Source organism: Pan paniscus, chromosome 1 (genome assembly GCF_029289425.2).
Source record: "Pan paniscus chromosome 1, NHGRI_mPanPan1-v2.0_pri, whole genome shotgun sequence".
Taxonomy (NCBI): Eukaryota; Metazoa; Chordata; class Mammalia; order Primates; family Hominidae; genus Pan; species Pan paniscus.
In genome coordinates this window covers 11,885,633-11,898,608 of record NC_073249.2, presented here as the reverse complement: position 1 = coordinate 11,898,608, position 12,976 = coordinate 11,885,633, and the positions used below count along the sequence as shown (strand labels likewise).

The window sequence follows — 12,976 nt, the reverse complement described above, 5'->3', positions numbered from 1 at the left end:
ACCATGACTGAAAGCTGTAGCTATAGCCTGTCTCCTTGGTGGTATAGCAGAGCTCTCCTGAACTTAATATTGCTTCATTACCATGCACTCCATCATACAATGTTAAGGGACTGGACTGAAGTGAAACTTTGCATAAGTGAGTTGGTCTCATACATTGGATAGGATAGCTTAATATAGTATTTAAATCCATTCCTTTCCCTTAGATGATTGGTACATCTCACATACTGATGGGCATCTCCACACGAGCTCTAATTTCTGATTTGTCCAAAGTGCACAGGCTTATTTTAATATTTGACTGTTAAAGATTGTCTTCAAACTCCTATAGGTTTCCTATATCATATATCAAAAAGATACTCATATCTGGCTGGGCGCAGTGGCCCACGCCTGTAATCCTGGCACTTTGGGAGGCCAAGGTGGGTGGATTGCCTGAGCTCAGGAGTTGGAGACCAGCCTGGGCAACATAGTGAGACCCTGTCTCTACTAAGAATACAAAAAATGAGCAGGGCGTGGTAGCGCTTGCCTATAGTCCCAGCTACTTGAGAAGCTGAAGCAGGAGAATCACTTGAACCCAGGAGGTGGAGGTGGCAGTGAGCTGGGATCGTGCAACTGCACTCCAGCCTGGGTAACAGACTGAGACTCTGCCTCAAGAAAAGAAAAAAAGAGAAGAGAAGAAAAGAAACTCGTGTATTTCTTAGGATCCATATATTTTCTCGGTCCCTTTCTGGGCCCTAGATCCTCATCTAACAAGCTCTCAAGTGTGGCTCATATTGAGAGCTTATTAGAAATGCACAATCAGCCCCACTCAAGACTTTCCCAATCAGAATCTGCACCTTAGCAGGATCCATGGGCGATAGGATGCACCTTACAGATTGAGAAGCACTTTTACAGGTAACGTACATGGTAAAATCAACTGAGTCTCTAGAAGCAGTGTGGGATGGGATTACAGACTGAATTATCTGAATCTAATTCAGATGAATTAGGTTTAGTGATCAATTTCTGGAAATACGTCTGATAAGCCCTCTGTGAGTAACAAGTTACTTTATGCCTCATTTTCCTCATCTAGATATGTGTGGGTCCTCGTTATACCACAGGGGTAGAGTGAGGATTAAATAAGTTAATGCCAGGATGGGCATTCACTGTACTTTTGGTAAAGACGGTGTGCCTTCTCTTCTTCCGGGGCTTACTGAGTAAGCTCTGTTACTCCCACTTGTCCCATATGTCTGTGGTTTTGTTTTTACCTCATCTTGCTGTCTTCTCTTATTCTCATTCCCAAACTGTCTTTAGTTAGTTATTAATAATCTATTAAATTGTATTTAGATAGCCTCTAGCATCCAAAAGAGTAAGAGTGTAGTTACTTACCCAAGAGTGTAGTTTGCATGTTAGAGTTAGTTCCATAGGGTAGGTGAGACAAAATAGTAAAAGCCTCTGGGGATTTGATAAGGCATTGAGCACACCAGCACAATTTTCGGTTCTTTTTTTATTACACCACAATATAGCTTTGATCTTGCAGATTATATAAGCTCCAAAGTACTTCATGATTGTTTTTATTATAGCCACACTGCACATGAATTTATATTCAGATGTACCCATCCTATGGGAATAATGCTATTTTTTTAGCAGATTATTTTTTAAAGAAAACAAATGAATGTTCACTGGAAATCAGTGAGCACCTGGAGGGTCAGTTAGGAGGTGGTTGTTAAAAATATTGGGCTTTGCCTGTGGCTGGTGCTATAAGCTACGCTATTAAATATTGGTGCTACCATATAGGAAATAAAGGCAAATACAGCCGGGTGCGGTGGCTCACACCTGTAATCCCAGCACTTTGGGAGGCCGAGGCGGGCGGATCACGAGGTCAGGAGATTGAGACCATCCTGACCAACATGGTGAAACCCCATCTCTATTAAAAATACAAAAATTAGCTGGGTGTGGTGGTGGGTGCCTGTAATCCCAGCTACTTGGGAGGCTGAGCCAGGAGAATGGCTTGAACCCAGGAGGCAGAGGTTACAATGAGCCAAGATCATGCCACTGCACTCCAGCCTGGTGACAGAGGAAGACTCTTGTCTCAAAAAAAAAAAAAAAAAAAAAAGGAAATAAAGGCAAATAAAAGCATTACCAGGATTTTAAATACAAATTAGAGTGGCACCTTTCCAATTTATATAGCATATTCTTTTTTTTTTTTTTTTTTTTTTGTGAGACAGAGTTTCACTCTTGTTGCCCAGGCTGGAGTGCAATGGCACGATCTCAGCTCACTGCAACCTCCGCCTCCCAGGTTAAAGCAATTCTCCTGCCTCAGCCTCCTGAGTAGCTGGGATTACAGGCATGTGCCACCACGCCCAGCTAATTTTTGTATTTTTGGTAGAGACAGGGTTTCTCCATGTTGGTCAGGCTGGTCTCGAACTCCCAACCTCTGGTGAGCTGCCTGCCTCGGCCTCCCAAAGTGCTGGGATTATAGGTGTGAGCCACCGCGCCCGGCCATATAGCATATTCCTTAGGTTAGCTAAAAAAAAAAAAACAAAAAAAAAAAACAAAAAAAACTTGCCGTCTGCTTTTGAGTCTTTATTCCCATCACCTCTGCCCTGCCATACCACCTTGGTGAAGGGCTTCTAGAATATACTTGTGTGTCCTTTTTCTCTCTAATTAGAATGGTTGATGATTATATTGCTCTTTTACTACTCTGTTATGTTTTCTTTTGTTTCTTTGAGGTTGAGATGTCAAAACACGTAAATGGTCAGACTTTTTAGGCCCTTGCCACATAGAACCTGTGTTTTCCATTTTCTTACTGTGCATTTGGTGCCTTTTGTATGCTAGTCATTATGTAAGGTGCTTTATCGGATTTACTTCGTCATTTTAGAAATTCAGTACTTTGCCTCAGATCATATAAGCTAGTACATGGTGAGCTGGGATGGGAATCCAGATCTTGCTTGTCCTAAAGTCCGTGATTCCTGCAGCACTCCCACTGCCTGTATTGAGTCATTCTAATTTTCATCTTTCCCCATGTACAGTTTCTTCAGTAACCTTGCTTAATTAATTGATTGGAAACCTGTTTTGGCTTTCAGAGGACTGAAATAAATTGTCTCTCCATACATTTTTAAGCAACCCAGGATCCTTTCCGATATGATCAAGCAACTAATGCTTGGTTGAACTAAGATGACTTTTACCATCACTTTGAAGTGAGAAAGTTCTGTTATTGACCTGTTTTCCTGTGTGAGTTTTGAAATGACATGTGTGCCTGCTATTAGAATCTGTTCTGTTCTTGATGATACTTGGTGTCCTAGAAATGTGTCAGACAATTTCTTGTTAATTTTGATGACTAAAATAGTGACGATAATATGAAAATCCTGTATTTTACTTTTATTTGTTCAGGTTGCCTCTGGGGATCAGTCAGTACAGTCAGAAAACTACTGATTGCCTTGAATGGCCGTAGCTCCCCTCTTTTCCCCTACCCAGTTGCCTTTTTGCAAATAAAAAGTACGTGAGGGATTGATTCCGTAGGGGTTTCTTTTGGTTGTTTTTTTGACAGTAGTTTTTACATTCGGCACAGATTTTTAAAATGCACTAAAATAATGTTCTTCAAGATATGATTTGGACTGTGCAGTCATGTCACGTCTCACTTATTTTTCCCTCTCTTTCTCCCCTTTTGCAGGATGATGAAGTGGTTCTGCAGTGCACCGCAACCATCCACAAAGAACAACAGAAGCTATGCTTGGCAGCAGAAGGATTTGGCAACAGACTTTGTTTCTTGGAGTCCACTTCCAATTCCAAGGTGGGATGAAGTCTTTCAAGGCTATTCAAATATGCAAGTTTTACTAGCGGCATTGAAGTTATTTATGAGCTCTCTACTATTTTCTGTGGAATACATACTATATAAATGAAAGGGATATAACAATGTTTTCCATCTCCATTTTGCTGATTTTTAATTGAGTCTCTCCTGGGTACAGAGAACTAGGGATAAGATTGTTAGCAAGAACACAGGAAGTCCTTGCCCCATGAGGTTTATATTCTAGTAGAAAAGCAAACAAGTAAATCAATGATATAATTTGAAAACTGATAAGGGCTAGGAAGATTTAATGGATTATTAAGTTTGTAAAGGAACCAATAGTCTTAGGCTCATTGTATTTTTTTATAAGATAGACTTTCAATTTTCCATATTAACGAAAAGTCAAAACTCTAAATCCCAGTTCATGTTTAAAATACGTAAACCTGGGTCTAGATGCAGTTCACATAGATATATCTGGATTTGACTTTCATTGGTAGAAAATGGGATATGGCTTTTTTTTTTCCTCAAAGTGGTATCTCTTGCATTGATCATAAAGGGCAAAGGACAGAAAGATTGTTGGTAGTAAGTAGTCAGATACTGTAAATTATAGATATACTCTTTGAAATGAGCCCAGCAATATCTTAAGCTACAGAATTTTAAAATCAAAGGCAGAACTAACTTTTTGAGACAATCGCTCCGAGGATATTTATTCTTTTAGGCTGATCTTTGCCTAAAAGAGAATGGTTCATAATAGCAGCATAGATTTTCTTGCAGAAATATAAACACTTAATTCTGTTGATATGTTTTGATTAATTATTCCTGATTCCTAATTGTGGATATTTACTGTATGTTCTGTATGTGAATGAATTTTCATCTGTGTCTCTATATTTCAGAAATTAGAAGTTGAGGTTTTGCTTTTAGGAACTATTCACTTTGAGACAGACCTACCTTGTTATTATTAAAAATTCAGGGAGAAATGAAGCCTTATCAAGAAGGCATAGTTTTTCATCTCTTTGAATCTCCACATACAACCAGAAAGAGCTATGAAGAGGGTAAAACTCACAGCCACAGACAATACAGTATCTAAGACAAACTAAGTGGCAAGTTATTCCTACGTATGGTGTCAGTAAATGTATAGGAGGAAGTGCAAGAGAGGCGACATGATTTCTATTGTCTCTGAAAGTCAGTGACAAATCCTTGCTGGAAAGCCTGGTGGGCCAGTGTGAAAACAGCAACCACTCCAGGCACGGTGGCTCATGCCTGTAGTCCCAGCACTTTGGGATCCAAGGCAGGCGGATCACTTGAGGTCAGGAGTTCAAGAGCGGTCTGGCCAACATAGTGAAACCCTGTCTCTATTAAAAATACAAAAATTAGCTGGGTGTGGTAATGCACACCTGTAATCCCAGCTACTTGGGAGGCTGAGGCACAAGAATCCCTTGAACCCAGGAAGCGAAGATTGCAGTGAGCCAAGATCGCACCACTGCACTCCAGCCTGGGTGACAGAGCAAGATTCTGTCGAAAAGAAAAGAAAAAGAAAGAGAACTAAGAGGAAGCAAAGGAACCATGGCATAGTGAGGTGAGACGTTTCTGGAGTAACCTTGGCCCTACGGACTTTTATAACTAACCATGTAAAACTCCCTTACAGGTCAAAGTCCTCCTCTGAGGAGAAATTGCAGGGGCGATAGAGCCAAAGGATAGAGAAGGATTGAACCAAAAAAAAAAAAATAGAGGGGGGAAGCAGAACCCATAGATTTCATAAGAGGCCATGTTTCAAGTAGTGGGGAGAACCACAGAACAAGGAGCTCTAGAGCTGTAAAGCTGAAAAAAAGGCTACACTCTCTCTTCTCCCTAAGAGTATAAGAAAAAGCATTTCAATTTTTGTCTGGACATTTGATATGCTTGTGTTGCCTGTAGACATTATAATTTTATAATATATATAATTATGTATAATTTATATATATTAGTGGAGTAATCTAATTTATATAATTATAATTATACTTAATATATAATTTATATATGTATATATTGTTTTATATATAAAAAGAGAATACGAAGCAGAATAATATCTAAAGGTAATAAAGGTCAACTAGTTAAATAAACTTATAACTATTTAAAAATGAACTAAAAGAAATTAAAAAAATAAGAGACACTATGAAAGAGCAACATACATTCTTAACTCAGAAACAAGATGAGTAGAGAACAGAGATTTGGAAAAGGGAGCTGAATAACAGGCCAGAATTCCAAATGAAAGAAAAACTAATTTTAGACCTGGAGACTGCATGAGAAGGGACACCAGAGCACGTAAACCCACAGCTTAACATCTGTAGAGATATAGAAGATGGAAAAGTGAAAACCTTCGAAAATCCAAAGGAAATGATTTTGTGGAAGACAATTTTCCCATGAACCGGGGCTGGAGGGTGTTTTGGGGATGATTCAAGCACATTACATTTATTGTGCACTTTATTTCTATTATTATTACATTGTAATATATAATAAATTCTAGAACTCACCATAATGTACAATCAGTGGGAGCCCTGAGCTTGTTTTCCTGCAACTAGATGGCTATATCTGGGGGTGACAGTGACGGATCGTCAGGCATTAGATTCTCATAAGAGGGTGTGCAACCTAGATCCTTTGCATGTGCAGTTCACAATAGGGTTTGCACTCCTGTGAGAATCTAATGCTGCTGATGATCTCACAGGAGGCAGAGCTCAGGTGGTAATGCCAGTGATGGGGAGCAGCTGTACATACAGATGAAGCTTGCCTGCTGCTCACTTCCGGCTCTGTGGCCTGGTTCCTAAGGGGCCACTGACTGGCACTGATCCATGGCCCAGGGGTTGGGGACCCCTGCCCCAAGAAAACCAAATTGCAGTACAGACTCTGGCATGAGGAATGGTGGTGAGCATTCAAGACACATTTCCCCAAGGAACTGAGATGGAATGATGGTTTTAGGGGAGAGAGTGTCTTATGGAATGGCTCTGTCCTCTGACAAGGTTAAGTAAGTATGACTACCAAAAATGGGAGAGTGGGTATAGTTTATAAAAATTCAACTTTCTGATTGCTTCATAGATGTAGTCTAAAAGTAAATATAACTTTCACCAGAGATAAATAATATATTAGCTATTTGCAATATTGGTCATAGAACTAAGAAATAGTAATCAAAGAGAAGGTCTTAAGAATATTATTTAAAATTATGAGTGTTAGGGAAGCCCAAACTTCCTAAACAAAAGAGAAATATAAAAATATATTTATATATTATATATTTTATGAACATATGTATATTATAAATGATATAATAAACATAACAAAACATACAAGTATTATAAAATATATATTATATATTTATATTATATAATGCATATATTAAATATATTTATATTATAAATTAATGTACATTCATGTTTATTAAGAAATACATATATATTTTATATTGTATATATTTATAATATATTATAAATATATATTTATATTATATTACAAATATACATTTATATTATATATATTTAATGTAGATATATGATAATGTAGATATATATGATATGTAGGTATTAGATATGATAACTATATATTTCTATTTAAATATAAAAATGCATATTTAATGTACATATTATATATGATATGTATATCCTATGTATATGTGTATATATGTATCATGTATATACATATGACACAGCTGTGTGCCGCATACCACATATATGACAGTGGTCCCATAAGATCATAATGGAGCTGAAAAATTCCTATTGCCTAGTGATGTCTGGATGATTTCAATCTTGTGTAGGCCTACAATAATGTGAATTTGAGTCTTAGTTTTTAACAAAAAAGTTTAAACATTAAAAAAAAATTTAAAAATAGGAAAGAGGTGTCTAGAACAAAGATATAAAGAAAATATTTTCATACAGCTGTGTTTGTATTTTAAGCTAAGTGTTATTACAAAAATCAAAAAGTTAACAAAATTAAAGTTTGTAAAGTAAAAATTACAATAAGCTAAGGTTAATTTATCATTGAATAAAGAAAATTTTAAAAATAAATTTAGTGCAGCCTAAGTGTACAGCGTTTATAAAGTTTACAGTAGGGTAGTGTCCTAGGCCTTCACATTCACCCACCACTCACTCACTCACTGACTCACCAGAGTAACTTCCGGTCGTGCAAGCTCCATTTATTGTACAGTGTCCTATATAGGTGTACCGTTTTTTACCTTTTATATCACATTTTTACTGTACTTTTTCTATTTTGAGATATGTTTATATAAACAGATACCACTGTGTTACAGTTGCCTCCAGTATTCAGTATAGTCATGTGTTGTACAGGTTTGTAGCCTAGGAGTAATAGGCTATACCATATATACCTAGGTGTATAGGAGGCTGTACCATTTAGGTTTGTATTACATACACTCCATGATGTACACATAATGATAAGATCACCTGATGACACATTTCTAGCATGTGTCCCCATCATTAAGTGATGCATGTCTGTATATATATATCATCCATGGGTGATGCACACACACACATACACGCACACACACACACACACACACACATACATACACACCGTACACATAAAATGTTTTAAATAAAAGGAAAAATTTCATTTTAAATAAAAATGAAATTATATATTTATAGTATTTTTTAATTAAAATATGCATTTTAACAATCTAAGAGAATTGAGGCCAAAGTGTATTGATTATATAAACAATTATAAGTGAGTTTGACTTACCTATTAAAATAAGAACTTAAAATTATAAGCATGACTACAAAGCCAAATCTAACACTATGTATACAAAAACAAAGGCATTCAGAAAGGGAAAAATAAAAGGATAGACAAGGATATACCAAGAAATGCAAACAAAAAGAAAGCAGATGTCTTTATCTCATTATGTGACAAGGCATAATTTAGACTAAAAAACTTTGAGACAAAGAAGGATTTTTTTTTATCATGCTAAAGGGTACATTTCTCAATGAAGACAAAGTAGTTTCATGGCCCCAATAACAGATACAACTTTTACAAAGTAGAAACCTCAGAAGTTGCAAAGAGAAACGTAGAAACATACCAATAATAAGAGACGTAACACACTTCAACTTGAAAAAAATAAGTACAATGCTTAGCATAATCAATAAGGTTGACCTTATAGAGATATGTCAAAATCTGAACCTCAAAAATAGAATATACCTTTCTTTAAAGTTCACATACCATATTAAAGAATATTGACAATATTTTAGGCCACAAAGAAAACTTCAGTAAGTTCCAAAGAATAGGAATAATACAAATATAACTATAAAGGAACTAGAAGTTAATTTTTTAAAAAGCAAAAACAAAATCAGCCCCCTAAAAAATAAAAACCACACAAAAGACTTTTCTATCTGAAAATTAAAATGTACACTATTAATTAAATCTTGGGTCAAAGGCAAAATAAAATTGAAGAGTTTCTTGAACATCATGATAATGAACGTGTGATGTTTTAGAATGCATGGGATATAGCTAAAGAAGTTATCAGAATAAAATCTATAGCATTAAATGCATATATTCTTATTTTATTTTTTTTGAGTTGGAGTCTCACTCTGTTGCCCAGGTTGGAGCGTGGTGGCATGAACTCGGCTAACTGAAACGTCCACCTCCTGCATTCAAGCAATTCTCCTTTCTCAGACTCCTGAGTTGCTGAGATTACAGGCACCCACCACCATGCCTGGCTAATTTTTGTATTTTTAGTAGAGACGGGGTTTTGCCATGTTGGCCAGGCTGGTCCAGAACGCCTGACCTCAGGTGGTCTGCCTGCTTTGGCCTCCCAAAGTGCTGGGATTACAAGCGTGAGCCACCACGCCTGGCCTCAGTGCATATATTATTAAAAATGAAAATTTAAAATCAATGAATTAAACAACCAGATGAAAACTAGGAGAAGAACAACAAGGCAAAATAAAGCAACAAAATGGTATTAATAAAGATAAGAAAGAAATTGCTGAGTTAATTCTGAAAATTGGTCCTTTGAAAAAAATCATCAACATAGACAAACCATGAATTAGCCTAATCAAGGATAAAGGGAGTACAAATATTTGATTATTAGAAGTTACATATGAGTTGGAAGGGGATAATGATCACAAAAGGAAATTAAGACATAAGGGACCATTTGTCTAACTACATACAAGTGAACTTTAAAATCTTCATGAAATGAATAATTTCAAGAAAATAAAAATTTACCACATTAAGTTCAAACAGACCAATTATCATAAAATAAATAGTGTGGTAGAAGTATTCCCTGACAAGACACGCACCAAAGTTGGATACTCCCTACTTAACTATGTTCCTTAAATTATTCCAAAGCATAATAAAAGAAGGAAAAGTTTCAAATTTATTTTGTCAAGTAAATGTAATTTAAATTTCAAAATTAAGAAAAAATTTTTTGCAAAGGTAATTTATAGATCGATTTCAGTTTTATTGATACAGAAATTTTCTGAGATAAAATATTTTAAATAAACCAATGTTGCATTAAAATCTTTATCATGACCAGTGAAGGTTATTCCAGGAATCCGAGAATAGCTCAATACGATAAATCAATTAATATAATTCTTCATATTAGGAAAGATAAGGAGAAAAATCCTTTGAACTTACTCATAGGGAAAAGGCACTGAACAAAATTTAAATTCTATTTATGTTTAAAAAATAATAAAATACCTCCTTAACATTATTTTATAAGCGCATGTGCACACACACGCTTCAGTTCAAAATCAGCACTTTCTTTAAGGTAGTACACTAGCAGTTAAAGTCAGGTGTAAATTAAGGATGTCCAGCATGCCTTCTGCAATACATGCCTGTGTTGGAGGTATGAGCCAATGTGATTAGACACTGAAGATCAGACATGGAGAGGTAAAACTATTTCTAGATGTAGATGATTTGATTATATACCTAAAATTCCCAAAAATTAATCAGTGGAAAAGCTACTACAGGAGTGGATTGATGAGAGAAATCCATAATGTAGCAGGTTATAAAATCAATGGCCACATAACCTGGCAACATAGCAAGACCCTGTGGCTCTACAAAACTAAAAAATTAGGCGAGGTTTGGTCTCTAAAGACCAGACCCTGTCTCTACAAAAATTTAAAAATTAGCTGGGTCTGGTGGCATGTGCCTGTGGTCCCAGCTACTCAGGAGGCTGAGGCAGGAGGATTGCTTGAGCCTAACAGTTTGAGGCTGCAGTGAGCCGAGATCGTACCACTGCATTGCAGCCTAGGTGACAGAGTGAGACCCTGTCTCAAAATAAGTAACTAAATAAACAAAAAATAATAGCCTTAGGCCAACTGTTCACAAATATAAAGTCATTAAGCCTTAACACTATGTTTATTTGCTATTTTTGATAATATTACTAATGTATTTATTATGTTTTTATCATGTATACATGTGCTAATAAATTAATTTCCTATGTGTGTTACATCAGTAAATTTTTGAGGATCATAGATTTGAAGTGCTGTTTCTGTTTTTCTTTGTGGATTTTGTTGTTGTTGTTGTTTTGTTTTTTTGAGTCAGGATCTGGCTGTTTTGCCCAGGCTAGAGTGAAGTTGCATGATCTCGGCTCACTGTAGTATCTGCCTCCTGGGCTCAAGCAGTCTTCCCACCTCAGTCTTCCAGGTATCTACGACTACAGGCACACACTACTATGCCCAGCTAATTTTTGTATTTTTTTTTTTTTTTTTTTTGTAGAGATAGGATTTCACTGTGTTGCCCAGGCTGGTCTCAAAGTCCTGGGCTCAAGCCATCTTCCTGCCTCAGCCTCCCAAAGTGCTGAGATTACAGCTGTCAGCCACCGTACCTGCCTGGGAATTTTTTTAAAGCTCAAATTGGATAAGAGGGTTATAGGAATATATTCATCTATCATATAGAAAAGAATATGTGCTCAGTCCCAGGAAATAGAAAATATATTACCTTATTTATACTGTTTTAATTAATGCTTTTTAAAATCTGATTAACTCTGGGAGAGAGTAGGATAGAATAAAATGATTTCTGAGTAGGAGATAAGTGAATATAATTTGTATTCCTGAGAGCTGGTGTTAAATTTTTGCAACCCAGTTTTACTCATGGGCAGACCTTTTTAAAAGGAAACACCCACAGTCTGTATGAATTTGATTCTCGTGTGGATAGTATAGACTTAAGCACTGAACATGGTCTGAGCAGGTTTGCTTTGCTGCTTACCAGCGATTATAGTGGAAAATCTTACTCCTGGACATAGCAGCTCTGTAATAATAGCCACTGTCAGGACTTATTAGGGAATTGCTCTTCGTTTCTCCTTTTCATTTATAATCACTTTATAATCAGTAAAATATTTGATTAAGTGGAATAACTGCCAGTTAAACTAATGTTCCTTTGGTAATATTTGGGTTATTCCAGGGTTTTAAGTTGAATTAGATCAAGAAACAATTCATAATTGGTGTTCAGTGGTTACAGTCAGCATATTTAATATACGAGCAGATTTTAAATAAATGCTATATGCTTTTTTCATAGAGCAGAATAACTTTAATCCACTGAAATGGATCAGACTAGTTTGAGTTTCCTCTTCAAGGACTGAGGATGTTTAAACAATGATCATAAGAAGAGCGGGCTAAATAAAACTGCCTTTACACTTTTCTGAAGGATTGCTATAGGATTTGGCTTGACAGTTTCACTGGGGACTAATTTATTTGGCTTTTCATGTTCATGACAGGGTGCAGTTTATAATAATAAGCAATGGTTAACACAAATCATTTTATAAGACTCTCTATACTGCTGAGTCTCACCTTGTTCAGATGATCTAAAACTCATGACAATAAGTACTTAAAAAATAATTAATATCTAATTTTATACTAAATTAAATTCTGATGATTGCACCACTGTACTCCAGCCTAGGCAACAGAGTGAGACTCTGTCTCAATCAATAAATCATTAAATCAATTAATTAAATCTCAAATTCTACTGGATTATTAAGCAGTGATAGTTTTTAAGTGTTTGAGAATGATTATTATAGAAATTTTTAATTGAGCAAAAAATTTTGCAAAACCGGGAAAGATTTTAGCATCGTTACAGAAGGTTGAACCTCATGCAACACCAGGATTTCATAGGAGCACAGTTTATACAGATGAGGACCATTGTTTTATGCAGATGTGACAATTGAATCAATAGTCATGCAGTGCTGCCCCTACAAAAGGGACATTCATTAAAAAATAGTAAAAGCCATTCTTATTTAATTATCTCACTGCT

At 36.0% G+C, this 12,976-nt stretch overlaps 1 protein-coding gene across 1 annotated transcript in view; it reads left to right on the top strand.

Moving 5' to 3' along the window:
- RYR2 (ryanodine receptor 2) overlaps positions 1-12,976 on the top strand; it is a 788,503-nt gene that overhangs the window by 217,450 nt on the left and 558,077 nt on the right. Inside the window, exon 2 of the mRNA XM_034949586.3 lies at positions 3,644-3,763. Within this exon, the coding sequence (XP_034805477.1) occupies positions 3,644-3,763 (120 nt within the window). The remainder of the gene's footprint in view (positions 1-3,643; positions 3,764-12,976) is intronic.